Here is an 18,088-nt window from a genome sequence, read left to right on the forward strand (position 1 = left end):
CGTGTCATCCTATCTTAGTCGCGAGTGGGTGGTCGCTTTAAATGCAAGCACGCGCGGCTTGCCTGCATAGGTCAGTTGCTGCCATGCCTAGTCAGAGGATAAGATAATGGCGCTGTTCCTGCCACAAGCGAGAGCAACCGCCTAGCAGCTATCTGCAAGTCATCAGCTCGGTGGAAGTGCCTTGTTGTACAGCAATGCGCTTTGCGCCTGCATTTCTTCACCTCTCCCCTCTTTGCGTGCTGGTAAAGAAACAGATAACCATTGCTATGTTTGTTATCTGAATAAACACGACGTTACTGCGCTTCACTCCTTTTTCTAAACATTGTATTATGCTGCCAATGATGTGGAAATATCCGGGGCTATTTTTCTTGCCCTTCGTGCTGTGTTGGGGAAGATTTCACCTCAACAAATTTTCAACTAAATTTTTTGCACGTCCCGTCAATTTCGTTGTAGCGGGATCCGGCTGTATACCGAATGCCTCCGCCTTTTCATTTGTGCACGTGTGTAGGGTTTTCCTTCAAGGTTATGGGAATTGTGGGCAGACAGCATTACCCAAGCTGTGATGTTGAGAGACCTTGTCATGCTGTTGATCCGTGCAAGGTAAAAGAAAAAAAAAAATGAAGGAAGCTCACACCAACGCGCAAGACTTGGAAGGTAGCAAAGCAGTATGCAACCTTCATTCCCAACCATTATGATGGTTTAAGTCCACAATCGCAACCGATTTGCTTCTCCTTTGCTGCCGCAATGCCCTTTGCATTGTTGCCATAAGTCTGAGCGCTCTTCATTGTTTTGGAAGTGATAATTATGAGATGTTACCTTGGAGGGGCGGACGCTATGACGTGTCGTTCTCGTTCCGAGCAAGCGTTGCCACGATTACATCGAACGCTGGAGTTTTTCCTCGTTTTTGGGGGGGAGGGGGTGTGGCAATCTTGGCCATCTCCCTAAGTGGGTATGCTGGGCTTGACAAGCATGTGCCAGGGATGCTGGGCAGTCATCCATTTTCTTGGGTTTTTTAACTGCCGGGCAGTCGCCGCAAGGCCTGCTCTCGCGTGCCCACGCTCGGCATTTGCCAAGCAGCTTCCTGTTGAAAGGCGGGAACCTTGGAAGTTGGTCATGCTGCGTATCCTGGTCTGTTTGTCCTCAGTTTCAGCACGAATGCCCGTTGGTGCAGTGCCTGAAGTCCTGCAGCAGTCTGGCCGCCCCTCCGGAGGGGGAGCCCCCGAGGGCCAACTCCTGTGGCTGCTGCTGGTGCCCCTGCTGGTAACCTTGGCCCTGCTGATGGTCGGGGCCGTCTGGTTGGCTCGGCGCCGGGCCCGGCTGGCTGCGAGCTCCAAGAAGGCCACCCTGCCGGTCCCCCCGGGCACCGTTCCACCCCGACAGCAACCAGGTCTGTGGGCTGCCTTGCTTGCACGGGGGGCAGACTTCGCCACAGGCAGGGGTGGTCAACTGCCCTCACGTAGGACACGAAGCGGGGTGCATTGCGCGTGGCTAACCTATGCCGGCAGTGAAAATGCGCGAAGGAAGACGGCATGCGAGCCATTAAGGCCCGCCATCGGTACAGTGGGATTGGCCACATGCACAGTTACAAGGGTGTGTAGTTGCAAGTGTTTTGTTCGTTTTATTCGTATGGAAATTCTGCTGGCGCTTTTTGAGCTTATGCTGGAATCATAATGCTGGAACAGAAAGAGAGAATTACAATTGTGTATAATTGGGAGAAAAGGCACGGGATGCGTTGAATACAAATGCACACATAATTTTTGAAGTATTTCGAAGTTCTAAAACACAAAGACAGTTGTTTCAGTGAACCTGAATGCATGAAATTTCCCAGTGTTGAAAATGACAAAATCCATCCTGAAAGACATGCAAAATATATTCTGTGAAATGAGTATGAACTAATTGGGCAGCGGGTGCTTACGATCATTTTGTTTGCTCTTATATTGCTCTTGTCCTGTGACCCACACTGTATTTTTCACAGGGCTTACCGGTGTTGCGCTCTTTCGCGCAGCTTTGGTGTTACGCAAGAAAACCAACCCAAAGCAGCATGCCGTGCAGTGAAGCTTCAAAGCTTCTAAGCTTGCAAGTGACGTGGCGGAGCCGACTTTTATTGCCCTGTCCATTGATTCCAAACACTCTCAAAGTTTGGACACTTTGAATGGTAACACTGCACTGTGAATTGAATGGGGTAGCAAGTGGTACTGGCAAAGTATTCAAAGTTTTGAATATTCGCACACGACTGCCTTTGGGTTATGCTCTCAAGAAACGAGGCTGGTCTGCTATTTGAGTCCCTTGGCCATTTTCTTTTTGGGATGCACAAGCCGTCGAGCAGACAGCACAGCACCCGACGAATGTTCTGACTGACAATGCTTGTCACAGAGCCATTTTTAGAATCCAGTTGCCCTTTGGATAGCTTTTTCTTCCCTAGGTCTCCGCTTCGGTACTTTTTCTCACCTGAGTAAGTTCTTCTGTGCATTTTGGAAGTGTCAATGGGGGTGCAGATGCCGCAGCGTTTGCACTACCATCGACAGCTCTTGACAGCTGTGATGTTAAGAGCTGTGAGAGTGAGGGCAAGTGGGGAGGTTGGAGTGGAAAATGTGTCCCCCTCGGGGGCGTCCTCACCCCCGACCACTGCCCCCTTCTTCTCCCTCCCCGTTGCCCGCAGTGGAGGTGCGCGTGGTGTACTCGCGCGACAGCGAGGCCCATGTGGCGGCCGTGGGGCAGCTGTGTGCGCTGCTGCAGTCGGAGCTGGGCGTGCGGGTGGAGTACGACGAGGCGGCCACGGGCCCCACCCACGTGACCCACGACTGGGCGCTGGCCATGGCGCATCTTCCCTGCCCCCGCTTCAACGAGGCCCCCCAGGGGGGACGAAGGGTCAAGATGCTCGTGCTCGAGTCGGACGGCGCACTGCTCAAGCACCGGGCATACCGCCTGCACAAGGTGAGTCCCGCTCGAGGACTCCGCTGGGGGTCGCGGAAACGGCAGTTCGAACCACGGAGCAAGAACAGGACAGGAGGGGAAACGTCGCTTCCTAGGGCGGCCAGATAACGGCACAAGCACTCGGCCTAGGTTAACGAAGCTAGCGGTGTCTCTTGCGGGACAAAAACAACCTGCACGGCCACTATGATTGGCAGCCAACTGTGCATTCCCGGAGTGAATCGTGGCCGCTGTCCATCGGGCATCGCTGCCCCCTTTTTCCCCGTCGCAACTCGGAAAGCTTTGTAGTTTGTGTTTGTTTTCACTGTGGCATTATCCCGCACTCGCCGCAATGGGCCTTTTCACCTACTATATATGGTATTTTTGCTCGCTGGTTCAAACAGACCAAACACAGTGGAGCCCCAGCCATGCAACCTTCTCCCACTTACTCCTTACAAGTTTCTCAGCCTGCACGTTCTGTGAGATTGTCCACGTTACGCGCATCCTGGAGAACAATTAGCCAGACCATTGGCCCATTAGGGCTGTCGTGCTGTGTCTAAGGAAGTACTGCTGGGTCCTTGTCCAGGCATGCCCTGTTCTAACAAGGCATTCAAAGCAGTGCTGACATCTCTGCATATGGTGGCGTGGCAGTGATATTGTAGTTGACGCCCGTCTCGGACTATAACGCATGAACTTTATAAGTGCAGTTGAACCTCATCGTAAGAGGTGTGTATGTAAGAGACAATTGGGTGTAAGCGACAATATCCACGCACATGGTTGGCCGCCCTATCCTTCTCCTTACGTTGACCTCTTTTATAGCAGACATCCGATGTAGAAGATAGTTGGATATAAAGGACAAGCTATCCTTGAATTTTGATCAACAAACTCACTTGTAACAGAGATTTTCAGTTTCACCTCAGATGCGGTGCCACCGGTTGCAAACTGCAGTTTTGTTCATTGCGGAAACACAGGGGACGACAGACATGCACAGTTGCTATTTATTAAGTTTACTAAATGCACGGTGGTTCAGTCAGCTATAAAACAACGACGATGAGCCCCCTCAATGGAAATGCAATGTACGGAAGTGGTTAAAGCTTACCGCCAAGTGTACAAGCACGACCGCAAATGTGGGCTTCTGTGCAAGCCAAGAATACCTGGAGCGCAAGGTGGGCTCTCCCGATCTCATGACTCCCAGTCAAGAAGCATCGCAGCTGTTGAGTCATGCAAGCGCGAAGAATGACCAGAGTGCACAGCAGAAGAAGCTTTGTGCTCAGGCTATTGTCCTCTGGCTATTCATCAAACTCGTGAACTTGACATCTGCAATTATTCTTCAGGCAGGCCTTCAACCACCCCAGTGTCCATTGGTTGAAGACCTGCTGTGGTGTTTGGAGGTAGGAAGATTAGCTCCTCTGAAGACAACTTGGGGCTGACATTGTGTGCACTCCAGTTTTCAACAAGCAGGATGACTTTTCTCCCCTGCCTCTCCATTTCCCCGTCGAATTCAATAGGCCACTCTTCAAAGCGCTTCCTTGTCATCCAAGCCTTTTTGTTGGGCCGATATCGCACTGGTATGTGCTGGTTCCTGAAGCACCTTGGCTTCTTGGGATTCCCAACCCCATAATACTTCGCCCTGTTTCTCCCATCCGTGTTCGCACACAGAAAGAAGCACTGTCACTTGGACCTTAGAATGCTTTCCACCGACACACGCGTCTCCTTTTAAAAGTGGTGGTAGAAAAGCGCAGTTTCTTCAGCATTGTAAATCTCCTTTTTCTCAAAGCACGTTATTACATCGGGTAGCGTCTCGTCCAGCCACTTCTCCTTGGCCGCAGTGCCAAGTGACGCAGCCTCACCCGTAACGGTTTTGAAAATAATGCCGTGGCACTCCTTGAAGCGCTGAATGCGCCCTCCTCCCAGCAAAAAGTCAGCGTTTCTGAGCAGAAAAGCAAATTTCCGTGCCCTTGCAGCCAACAGTGGCCCACTAATGGGCAGATTTTTCGAGGGTGCTGATAAAAACCACTGGTAAAGCGCTTCCTCAAAGTCATTGCAGAAGGGCTCCCTAGCCCATTTCCTCTCGTTGTTGTGGCCGCTGGTGCCAGCCTTTTTCATCACTGAGCCTCCACTCTTGGAGATCGTGGATATCGTAGACTGCGAGAGCTCGTACTTCTCGACCAGGCTCACCACTTTCATCCCTTGTCGAGCATCTTTCAAAATTTGTTTCTGCATTTCGAGCGATATAGCCTTGCGCTGCGTAGGCACCAGTGCGAATAACTAACTGACCTCGCCGACTTCGCCAACTTCGCCACCTACGCAGCAGGAAGAACCAAAAAAAGCCGGATTGGATTGGCTCAGATCAGATCGGCCCAGTATGCTGTGTTGATGATGATAGTGTCTAACAGGCGCATTGCAGGAATTCCTGCTTGCGAGGCTTTTTAAATGAGTTCATGCGCAATGATCCCGATCGTGTTTCCACCGCTTGTTCGGTATCTCAGCTTTATTTTACAATTCTTGCCAAATTTGGCACAATCCACGTCCGAGGGAGCCAGGATTTGATGGTTATGAGCTGTATACAAACGAAAATCGCATCGTTATATGTGTTCTTTTTTTTTTTTTTACACGGCTTCTATGGTAAAATTGACAATCCCGGTAGAACTGATCATTGTTAGCAGTGTACTATCATTATATGCGGGATCGTTGTAAGTGGATTGCACTGTAGTTTTTACTGCAATGCAGTATATGCCTAAACCCCCCAGTTTTCATTCCGGTGAAGCCGATTTACTCAGCACTGCTCCGGGGCTTCTCCTCGCCCCTGCCGACCCCTCTTTCGCAGTGTTTATTCCTCTCACCACCACCGATGCCTCTTTCACAAGTTGTGCAATCAGCTGACAATGACGGTAGCGCCGTTAATCAGGTGATTGCGGAGAATCAACGGAAGCACGCATGGGTGTATAAACAATCGAAAGCCGCCGCTGCCGAGTATGCAGCCGCTGCTGTTGCTGCATCAAATTCCACATCGCCGAGCAACTCGAATCCCACCTGGTCGAAGAGCCACTTGGCCGTTTGAAATGCCTGCGGGAGCGCATAGTTTTTCTTCAGCTTGAAAGGCTTTCCGAGTGACATCTTCACCTATGTATATCACGCCTAACTACGCGCCCATCACCGGTTGATCCTTTATGTGTGCACAGGTTGGGAGATGAAGGAGGGCGGCGTGCGCGCACAGCTGGGATTCATGCCACCACCAGTGACATGCCCATTGTGCTGGTGGGAGATTTGAAAGAGGAAGTCCCATGGCTCAAAGCGCCCTGTCCACTGTCGTCTGTAATCGAGCGGTTTGGGTCTGGTTTGGTCTGTAGACAGACAGTAATATGCCTACAATGGCAGAGGGAAACAGAAAGCAACAGGTTTGTTTGCTAGAATTAAGCTTAAGGCCTTCGAGGTTTTAACTCTTTATGGACCGGACGCATGTCGTTCACTTGTAGGAGGAAAAGCGGGAATTGAAGAAAAGTAGACCCGAACAGAACCATGAATGGGCATGAGAACTACACAAAGCAGTTTCCGCTGCAGGTTCCAGCTCGTCGAGTAACTGCGAATCCCTCCCGGATGAAGAGCAGCTTGCCCGCTTGTAACGCCATGATCCAATATTACTTGTTCAGCGTAGAGATCTTTCAGAGCAACATTTTCGACGGTGCCTTTCACTCCCAAGCACGTGTACATAACCAGTTGCGGGTTTATGCGTGTACGGGTTGGGAGTAGAGGGAGGAGTGGAGGCGTGCAGGCGCAGCTATAGGTTTCATGTCCTTTTTATGACATGTCTGTTGTGCTGGCAGGAAATTTAAATGTGGACGTCAGATGGTTCAATCTGACCTATCCGGTGTCCTCAGTGGTCCGGGCGCATTGGGCTGGTGTGTTACGCAAATGACCCAGGAGGGAAACAGACAGCTCCATGATTGTCCGCTAGAATAAAGCTCGGGTCATTCCAAGTTTTATTCAGTTAATTAGTTAGGAAGTATGCTCAATCACAAATTACAAAGTTGCTTTGTTTCGTGCACACCGTTGGCTGCTTCACAGGTCATCCTTATTCACAGAGTGGAAGGGCACTAATTTTTTTTTGTTTGAGTAGTTTGGGATGATGAGGAGGCAGAGGGTTTGTCCAAGGGTGCAGTAATACTGGGTGATGTCTTGGAGTGGGACCAGGGGTGGAGTGTCCAAAGTGTCCTCGGTAGCATGGGGAAAAAAGGGGGCAGAGTTGCTGACATGCATAGTTGTTGCTCTTCAGCAAGGATTGAGGTGGAGTTGAAACAAGGTTGTTGTTCCGAGTGGGGTGGTGATGGCTGCTGTGTTGTCGGGGGGTTGTCAGGGCCAGCTTACCTGTCAAGGAGCTGCGATAGACTTGAGGAGCTACGACAGGCTGACGACAGACCCCTATCATATTTGTCTGCAAGTCGGCAGGTATGGTAGAGGTGTAGCTACAGTGAGGAGAGGGTGTTGATGGAGGCACAGGTTGTGACCTTATCTTAATTAAGCAAGAAGGAGTAAGGGCTTCCATCTGTATGTGAGACCTTGGGGACTTTGCCATATGCTCGTTAGTGAGCTTGGCTACGAGCGAGACGTCGGCCTGGGTGGACTGCGGGATGCTTATTGTAAGGTGTTGGTCGTCAGGGGTGGCTTGAGCGGCTACAGTTTGAGGAATGGTGATGCAAAGATCTTTGGGAGGGGCAAGCCCTGTGGAGGGTTGGGCGAGTCAGGGACTCTGGCTGGAGAGATGTCCTTCTATCGGCTTGGTGACAGTGTCACCAAGTCTAATGCTCTGTGGATGTGAACAGGGGAAGTTAAGAGCTTGGTCGATTGCCTGAGAGCATCCAGATCCTCTTTAGGGAGTGTAAGATAGGGGGTGACACAGGTGATTTCTGGTATGAATGAACTGGGTGAACGAGTCAGATGAGGTCCTGTTCCTTCATTCTTTGGAGTTGGTTAGAGATGGACAGAAGAGCATGCGGAAATCTTGGCTGACTGATTTGGTTACTGGAGCGTGAGTCGAGGGTGATTTGGATAGTTTCATAAACGGAGGATCGAGGACTGGGAGCGATGATGACCCTTTGCTATACATAGGTCGCTTAACACTTTGCTGGGTGTATCGGCTTGTCAGCTCTTTTTTTATTCCCGCTTGCGAGATGGTTGATGGAGGGTGAACAATAAACAGGAGTCCTAATATCTTGTTGTGAGGCAGCAGTACCACTACTCGCCGTACCACTACCCCCACTAATCCTTCTGAGACCCATGCCCTACTGTCTTTGAACCACCAAGGTACTACAAGCGTTGACCCAACCATCATTTCTGCTGCCAAGGGAATTGGCCAGTGGAATTTGCAGGCTAGCGCTAAGGGTTAGTTGTGGAGGCTCTCGCATCTATTTAGTGCCATTATCCTTCCTGTTGTTGTTCATAGCCACGTTAATTTGCGTTTGTCTCCCATTTGTTATACGTAGCAGCAGGCACGTTCAGGCATTTGTGTCGAACCTCGATCGTACTTTGGCACGTGTAAAAGACCAAATTGTCCTGTGAAGTGTTATTGGCGAAGGACCCAGCAGGCGGCCGCCACACACTGCAGGGGCTGGAGAGAGGGGTGCAGTTTCAGTGTCACCCTTGCCCTCCCCCGGTGCAGGACGTGGGCGTGGCGAGCGAGAGCAGCGTGGACGAGCTGTACCACACGACGTATGCGGCGCTGCTGAGCCAGCAGGCGCAGGCCCTGGGCGACTACTGCCACCTGCTGGTGGCCCGGCTGCCCTACACGACGCTGCCCGACCGGCTGGACCTGGTTCCCGAGAAGCGCTTCCTGCTGCCTGACCACCTGCCCCACCTGCTCGAGGCCCTGCTGCACGACCCGGCCAAGGGCCCGGGCGGCCAGCAGCAGCAGCGCATTGCGGCCGCCCTGCGCTCCGAGGCCCGGGCCCGCCTCGACCGGGCCCTGGCCCTGGCTGGCAGCGCGCACCAGGGGGACGGGCAGGGGGGACTGGCACACCTGCGGGACGTGCTGCTGGGTTCGGAGGAGCAGGTGTGATGACCCCCGCTCTCACTACCGCAGGTAGAGTGAACTAGAACACGGAGTGGTCCAAACGAGCTACCAAAGATGAAGCAAGAACGGCGTAACAAAATAGGAATCCCCCGAAGTGTTGCGATCATCAGGCCGCCACTTGGTGGTCAGTTGCAACTTGAGCCTTTCAGGGTTCGCACAGGTTCTTGAAAACCTTGAAAACCCTTGAATTCAGAAGTGTCAATTTCAAGGCCTGGAAAGTCCTGGAATTTTTAAATGGTCCTTGAAAACCCTTGATTTTTCCTGAGAGAATCAATGGCCCTGTTTTGTCACAAGAATTTAAAGTGTTTGTCATGGATTTTAGGTGTTAACAAATGTGGAGAAACATTGTAACAATCAAGTTCCAGTGTATTGCGTGAAATTAGAAGTTTGGTGGATTTTCGTTATTACAAGGCAACATTGGGAGCAGGCACTTGTCAATCCAATCCATATCACGACACAATCCAGTGAAATCCAGCTTCTGTTCTCTATCTTGCACTCTAGTCTGTGGACGCTTGCTCATTGCATGTTTGCAGTGCCTCATACTATATTCTAGTTCACTATACTCATACGCTCCATCTACGTTTGCTTTTACGTGCAAATGGTGGACGTGTACATAGTTCATCCTGCCTTGAAGCAACACTTGTTCGATTTAATTTCAGCTGGTACTCTTGCTGACAAAGCAGGACATGCAGGCAACATTAACTAAGTTTAGAAATCAAACAGCCTCAGCAAAACACAAAGAAAAACCTCTAAATACCAGCCATGAAATAAAAAAATAAAGCTGGGGGAGCATATACGAACCCGTTAGCACCTATCTAAATGTGCACTAATGTGCTTGTGTATTGTGCAATAAAAAACTTTTGCATTGTGTTGGAAAAGTTATAAATAATACCAGATAAAACATTAAATGGGGACCTTGAAAATGTGTTTTCTGGTCCTTGAAAGTCCTTGAAAACCCTTGAATTTTTGCTTTTGAAGCCTGTACGAACCCTGGCCTTTGCGTGGATAATTTAAAAACAAACTAACAAACAAATGAATAATTATAAAATTAGATAAAATATAAACATGGCCATATAATTATTTACGTAAACACACTTTATTATTACTACTGTGAATGTGAAGAGAAATTGTTTGTATTCTTGCGATGGCGGCCAGCAAAAACTCTCACGTCATCTGTTACATGAACTTCTGCGACGCGCAGCCGTTGCATGGAAGATAATGCACCCTAGGCTTGAAGACAGCGTATAACTTAAAAACCAGGTGTGAAGCGAGTATATAGTCCTCTGGGCTAAAATATGCACCGGTGGCGCACTAGTTCGCCAGATATACGCTTCTTCTCCTAATCGACCCTCGATTTTTAGTATTTGGTGGAAAGTGCTGCCGAGCTCAGACTAGCACCTCGTTGCATGAACACGCACTTATCAGTTGAAGATTCAGCAAATGTGACGTTGCATAAAACAAAAGCATGTATAAGCATAGGGTTTCATACAGTAATATTTGTATGAAATTTTATGTGTACAGGTAGGCGTAAATATTCATGACGTATTTGTTGCTAAGAAAATTTGCGGTGCTGTTTTTTCTTATGATCGCAAACTACAAATTCGCTTGTGATTGCCTGTTCTAAGGAAGTACGAATATTGATTTCACTGTCAGAGTATGACTATAGCATGTCGTAACGAACAGAAAATAAAGACTGAAGGTCAATAAAGCAACCCTTAAGCGTAGTTCTCTAAGGTTTCAGGGACATAAAAAGGAAAAACCAAAAAAAAGATATAACAGTGTGGCACTGGTGGGAATCGAACCTCGGCCTTTTGCGAGTGAAGCGAGTATTCTACCACTACGCCACATTTTGAAGTCTTACGATTGCAGTGCCACTAATGAATTTTACCAGTTTTTGGCTTCAGTTTTGATGTCTTAAAAGTATAGGCGTTTGGACCACTCTGCTCTAGTTCACTCTACCGCAGGGGAAGTGGCAAGCCACGCTCGCACTAGAGTGCACATTCCCAAGGGTCCCTGAACATAGTGAAAGTGTGGTAGCACTGACACAGACAAGGACAGACCAACACTCTCTTGGGCTGGAGATGCTAATGATGGCAGGGCACTTTCATCGGGAACGTATGGAAAAAGGAAAAATTAGGGCCGGTCCTCCTCTCGAAGAAGTCGGTTAGAACACGGAATGCCCGGTTACGGTCAAAGCGTAGCATTTACCATTGCATACATTCTGGCACCGATAAAGGTGATGCTGACTTTGAAAGTTGGCGTTCCGGATCTGTGCCCTTTGTCCACCGTACTTACAGCGACTAACCTCTCACCATCGCGTTCAGAAGTCTACTGAACAATGTGATACGATTGTGGCTCCGTTAGTGCCGTGCATTGAATCCAGGGATTTGCTAATACTCATTTTGTTTATTAGAGGCGAACAAAAAAAACGCTTCTTGAATGCGAGTAACATACTTGCGAATAAAAGGAAACAGCATGCGGCCGCTTCTGTCAGCTGCCATGTTGTTTGTTTTGGTATCGCGCGGTAGTGGCCGCTGCCGGTTGCTTCGATGGTTGTCATCTCGTAGCGAATGTGTTCTCATAATTGGGAATAAATTTGCTTATACAAAAGCTTTTCTTTTTTAACATCTACTACCCGCACCACGAGCGCACGGCTCTTGGGGGAGCATCGATCATTGATGGAAGAGCCGCCCTATGGAGGGTATTGGTAGTCAATGGAAGAGCTTCTCTTTGTGGTACGATTTTCTAGGCAGCGCTTGCATTTTTTCCTTCTTTCTTTCTTTCTTTTTTTTGTTGTTGAGATAGATGCATTTTCTGGAAGGTCAACCTACCGTATTTACACGATTGTAGGTCGACTCGAATGTAGGTCGACCCCAAAAAATTGCATCTCTCTCAAAAAAAAAAAAAAAAAAGCGAGCGCTGCCTAGAAAATTGTATCACAAAGAGAAGCGCTTCCGTCAATTCACACGGCGGCTCTACGCTCTACAATGATCGATGCTCCCACAAGAGCCGTGCGCTCGCGGTATGAGCGGTAGATGTTAAAAAAGAGCAGCTTTTCTCTAAGCACAGGGAATAACCATGCGCCGTGGGTTGAGCGGGAAGAACACATTCGCTGCGAGATGTCAACCATCAAAGCAATCGGCAGCGGCCACTGCCGCGCGATACCAAAACAAACAACATGGCGGCTGACGGAAGTGGCCGCGCGCGAAAGCAACCATCGCGTTCGGAAGTGTACTGAACAATGTGATATGATTTGGGCTACATTAGCGCTGCACATTGAATCAAGGGATTCGCTAATACTCATTTTGCGTATTAGAAACGAATAAAACGCTTCTTGAGCGTTTTTGCACGCGATTCGTGCGCATCGGCGCTGCGCGGGCGACTTTTGCTTCTACTACTTTTAAGCGTTTTAAGTTCTACCTCGGTATGACGCGTGACGAGCGCGGCAGTGGGAAGAGCCTGACGACTTGCCCTAATGGGAAGGCGCGCTCTTCGTGGCGAAAGCGCTCGGGGCAACCGGCTGGCGCCGCCGGAGATGTTTAGGCTTACCGCAGTGGCGGATATATGATTGGCGCGTTCCCTAGCGGCGCGGATGATGCTTTATAGTGTCGTTTTTGACCACATTATCAGCTCCTTTGCTGCACAAATGTCTTCGTTTGTGAATTCAGTGATATCTTAAAGAGCGGTTAGAAGCGCGCTCGCTGGAGCTACGCGCACCTCTTCGCGGCTGGTGACCCCGCCGTGTTGCCGCCGCCGATCGCGTAGCACGCAGCATGCGGGTGGTATTCGCGGCAGCGACAGCGCGGCACATTTTTGCGAGCAGAAAACGCCACGTGCGGTTCACACTTTAGACCATAACCATAGGAACGAGGATGCAAAGCTGTCCCCACTTCATAGCACCCCGCTTCCGTTGCCGTTACTAGAGGTAGACGGTTTGATTTCGATTCTAAGTCGACCCCCCAACATTGGATTGTCAAATTTGAAAAAAAGGGTCGACCTAGAATCGTGTAAATACGGCACATTCGAGTCGACTAGCAATCGTGTAAATATGGTAGGGCCCATACAAAAACAATCACACAGACGCTTCGAAAGCGTTGCTAGGAGCGCAGGAGGAGGCAATCGACGCTTCTCCATTTTCCTGCTTTTCCTACAGCACTGCGTGCCACAGCTTTTACAGCCACTCATTATGTTCCCTTTTCCTGTTTCATCGGATGAGAAGTGCTCTTACCACAAAAGTGAATAGCAGTGATTAAGAGGAACAAGCCAGAATAGGCGTCATGTGTTGACTCTGTGAGGAACACATCCTGAAAGAAGGGAAGGGGGGTTTCTGGCAGTTAGAAGCCAAGACATTGATGATCAATACGGGTCCATAACGAAAGTTTACTGCATTGCAAACAGATCAAAGACAAGGCCCCAAAGAGGACACAACGTGTTACACCTGACAAATCGTTCGCACAGATTGAGTCCTTACATTGAGTCCTTATTTTGCTTTGAGCATTCCACCTAGATGACCATCGCGAAAAACAATCGCTGCACCAGGTTTAAAAATAAATGAACAAACTTGTCCCCTGATGCAAATATCTAGGCCCAACTGTACCATCTAATTTATTTTGGAATGCCTTGTAACCAGCATCGTATACATAGCATTTTTTAGGTTTCAGTTTAATATTGCAATAGACATTTTTACAGAGTACATAACTTTAGTAGGTCCCGTAGTCAAAGACTAAGGAGGTATCACCTAGAAACTGTGGTTCTTGAAACAATGCTTTGAACAGCGCACAAGGAAGGCAAAATGCACAGCACGCACACGCATCTGGTACCATATAAACAGGACCATACATCATCTATACATCATCCATCAAGAATAGGGACTCGTGACCTCTTATTCTGGTTAATGCGGTGTGTTGCTCACTGCACTTAGGCTCGAATGCCTGCTTTGCTGGGCACTCCAAAGAACAAACCGTTGACAGCTTGCGCCTGTGTTGTTTCCTTGTCTCCGTCTGCGTTTTGTACTGCTCTAAGCAGCGCAAGTATTCCAGTCTGAGTTTACTATTTATGAACTCGCCCTAAGGGATGTTTTGCTGAGTCATTTGCTGGAATATGCACGTGGCATCACCCCAGACTCACACGCAAAAAAGACACTGCATGCGTAGAGGGCATTCAAACAGAAGGGCTAAGGTTCATGTGTCATTTCCATCAGCGGGTCCAATCCGTGAACACCAGCCTCACGGGGAAAAAAAATTCATCTGAGAACATTAGAGCGGATCACAATAGGCTCAGTTTTTCTAGCTAAAAGCAGCAAAACCGCCAAAGGAGGGTAGGTTTGGTTTGATTGATTGAATGTAGGGTTTAACATGTTGACGTTATGTAGGCGATGAGGTGTGATGTAGGGGAGGGCTCCAGATTAATTTTGACCACCTGGGGATCTTTAACGGCGCCGAAATTTCGTACACACGGGAGGAGAGGTTTGGAGCCCGCATTCGTATCACGTGGTCAGCGCTTCATTCTTGACTTATCTGTTCTGCAGTTGCTTCAAATTCCTGAACTGAAAGTGCCGTTTCTCTTGTCGGGTGCTCTATAACAAGTTGTGTGCACCCTCGTGTGCCTGCTGCCACTCCAGGGCCTGTTTGCCCGAACGCAATAAGTGTTGGAATAAGTTCTCAACTACGACTTTAGCACTTTATAGGTAATAAGTCGTTTGCCCAAAACTGATGGAAACGCTAGGTTAAGGTAGCGTTTCTCTCAGGTTTTCTGGCAACCGGCTTATTTGCCGCAGCCGAATTTGACTTGTTGGCGTATTATTCGTTAGCGGGAACTTAATCATGAACTTATGCGTACGGGCAAACGGCCCCAGGTATCAGTTGACTGTCCCCCATCTTCTAGTCCCGATTGTTATGACTTTGGATGACAGAGTGCCATTCTAGAAACCGTGTGCCATGTCTAATATTGAGTGCTATTGACCTCGCTCTTCCTTATTTTATACGTTAATCTTTTTATCTTTTCATCCACAGCTTTGCTTTCTCTCTCCTAATTTGCCCGTACTGTTGTAGGTAGGTGGTAAAAAACATTTTTTATTGAGCAGCCAAGGGAGCTGGAAAGGGACGTGGTCAGCCTCCTACCGCGAGCCTGCGCCGAATCCAGGGCTCGTTGCACCAGGGCGATTTGATGCTCCGGCGCCGAGCTGGTCAGCGCAGACTCCCACTGCTCAAGGGAGGGGGAGTGAATGGGGTGGGGGTGGTGGGGACATGGATACACAAGGTGGTAGGTTGTGAGAGGGATGTCACATTGTGGGCAGTTGTGGGGGAAAATGGACGGAGATATGTGGGAGAGTACAGTGTGGTTGTAGAAGGTTTCTGTTTGTAGACGCCGATATATGCGAGCTTGGTGGTTGGAGAGACTGTGGTGTGGAGGAGGGCATGTTCTGCTGGTGTGTGTGCAGTGTAGGTACTGTTGTAAACAAACTATTTTTATGTGTAAACAACTGTTTTTGTAAACAATGTATTTATGTAAACAATATGTAAACAACATATTTATGTAAACAACTATTTAGGGCATTTGATACTGCCATGATTTTTTACAGGTTTTTATTGTAATCTGTGCTAGCTGGCACAATTGTAGTTGTGCCTGCTGTTTCGTCTTTTTTTTTTTCTTTCTCTTTTATATCCAATCACAAGGGTCCAATCACAAAGTCGTAATTGTGTTGATGATTCTATGTGATCAAACTTACACTTGTTTTGTTTGTTCTGAATGCGATCTTGAGAGAGAATTGTATACTTGCGCTTAGAATAGTACTCATTTAATGCTTTTTTTGTTGTTTTTGTTCCACGTGTGCGTGATGTTTTTGCGCGCAAATGTTATGAACCCTCCTGCCTTGGCAATCAACAGGCTGCTGGCAGCATCGAACAGATGGATGAATAAATGTTATTTTTCTTGCACAATGCGGGACTCTCCGCTTTCTCGTTTAGCTGGTTGGGCCACTTGCGAGGCCAAGTTGTGACCCCGGATCCCAACCATGAGGCAGAGATGATTAGAAGGATAAGAATGGGCTGAAATCCCTTTGGCAGGCATTCTCAGATAATGAATGGCAGCCTACCACTGTCCCTGAAGAAGAAAGTGTATGACAGCTGCATCTCACCGGTACTAACCTATGGGGCAGAAACTTGGAGGCTCACTAAGAGGGTTCAACTTTTTATTTATTTATTTGTGTATTTATCTATTTCCTATACCCTCATCGCCCAAAAGGGCATTGGAGAGGGGAGTGGTACAGCATACATTTTTAGCTGAGAACAGTGTTTAGCAAGTTTTGTTGCAGACATGAATTAAATGCAAAAAATATAGCGGCATTATTCAATACCATACAAGGACAGAAAAAAAAAGGAACAACTTTTGATTACAAGCAATGCAACAATCGGGCACTTCAACTGTACAAAAACCTAAAAAGATGTTCACAATGACAGCAGTGCTAAGCAGGCAACTACCTGCTTGTACTTGGCAGCCTGTACTTCAAAGTGCGCGTGCAGCCACTTTTTGAACTCTTCTAAATTGTTAGTATCAACGACCGCTGCTGGAACGTGGTTCCACTCTGGAAGGTGGAAGGAGCAATGGAATGGAAGTGATAGGTGTAACATTAATTAAGGGACAAGAAGAGAGCGGAGTGTGTCAGGGAACAGACGCGTGCTAAGGACATGTTAGTTGAAATTAAGAAGAAGGAATGGACGTGTGCAGGGCATGTAATGCGAAGGCAAGATAACCGTTGCTCATTAAGGGTAACAGAGTGGATCCCTAGAGAAGGCAAGCGTGGCAGGGGGCGGCAGAAAGTTGGATGGGCAGATGAGATCAAGAAGTTTGCGGGGATAAATTGGTCGCAGTTAGCACAGGACCGGAATAATTGGAGACATATGGGAAAGGCCTTCGCCCTGCAGTGGGCGTAGATAGGCTGGTGATGAGGCCGAGGATTAGGGAGGAGGTCCTCTGCCAAAAGTGTCATGCCCTCAACGCGGGCCCCAGCGACTTCAACCACAGTTAGGAGGGGCCTGCCCAGGGCCCTCGAGCACTTCAGCTCTGCACCAGTGAAGACACATGGAGGGAAGACACACGACAGCGTTGCAGCTACACACCACCAGAAGCGACCGTAAGTAACGCCTGCAACTGGGCACGCGTTCAGCATAAATACAGCAGAACCTCGTTGCAAGAGACACCCAGCCGAAAAAAACCATTGGCCGACCTACTGGAATTCCAATGGGTCGAACAATTGGTCGGCCTATTGGTCGGCCAATGATGTATTCGGCACCCATTGGCGTTCCCATTGGCCGGCCATTTGGGTGACCTTTTGGACAACCCATTGGAATGCCAGTAGGTTTTCCCGTTGGAGGCCCCATTGGACTTCCGATTGGCCGCCAACTTGTTGCACTTTTTGTTGCAGCCACTACATCTGAGTTGCCACTGCAGTGCGTTGATTTCCTGTATCACAAATAGAAGAACTCTTGGAATGGATGAATACCTTTACTGCTCTGTTTGTATACACGGCATGCAGACAGTTCGTCGTTTAAGCGATTTTTCACAGGCCATTGTCCATGCCGTGCTCCGCTTGCCGCAGGCTGGCTGGACCTTCACAAAGTGAGTGGCAAAAGCGAACAATAGGTTAAGTTTATAATAAACAGCAGTTTCACGCATTAAAACAACAAGACACTGAAATGTTGAGTGGCATACGTGAGCTCACCTCTTCAACAACGTCCCATGCATGGCGAACTGCGCTGCGCGGCGATGTCGTGAACCCATCAGTCGTAACATGAACAGCCCTGAAATATATTTAGGCAGACAAATTAATTCTTAATAATACCACTCAAGCTACGAGGAGTGAAAATGGCAAGGAAAACTGAACCAGCTAGGTTACTCAGATAAACAGGGACTCTCTTCCTTCGGTGCGAGGCTTTGCGGAGTTCAGTGTTAAGATGCGTCTTGATGCGTCTTGAAACACACTGCTATGGGTGTATGACATCATCATCGCCACTTCTCACACTCTTGCAGACCACCTTACATTTCCAATGCAATGTACAGTGAGAGGAGAGGGCCCAGGGATGCCAGGTTGGGCTATAATTAAGCCAGACTGGG

At 48.6% G+C, this 18,088-nt stretch overlaps 1 protein-coding gene across 5 annotated transcripts in view; it reads left to right on the forward strand.

Annotated features, from left to right (window-relative positions):
• Positions 1-15,915, forward strand: part of LOC144153581 (uncharacterized) — a 68,385-nt gene extending 52,470 nt beyond the window's left edge. For 4 of the 5 annotated variants that reach the window (XM_077685218.1, XM_077685217.1, XM_077685219.1 and 1 more), the window contains exons 9-11: positions 1,145-1,387; positions 2,660-2,934; positions 8,567-15,915. In XM_077685218.1, coding sequence (XP_077541344.1) covers positions 1,145-1,387; positions 2,660-2,934; positions 8,567-8,962 — 914 coding nt within the window. In that variant the 3' untranslated portion in view covers positions 8,963-15,915. The remainder of the gene's footprint in view (positions 1-1,144; positions 1,388-2,659; positions 2,935-8,566) is intronic. The other variant, XM_077685220.1, reaches the window with a different exon arrangement.
• The last annotated feature ends 2,173 nt before the right edge of the window (positions 15,916-18,088 follow it).

This window comes from Haemaphysalis longicornis, unplaced genomic scaffold, assembly GCF_048455015.1.
Source record: "Haemaphysalis longicornis isolate Haplotype H1 unplaced genomic scaffold, Haemaphysalis longicornis Haplotype H1 scaffold_9, whole genome shotgun sequence".
NCBI lineage: Eukaryota > Metazoa > Arthropoda > Arachnida > Ixodida > Ixodidae > Haemaphysalis > Haemaphysalis longicornis.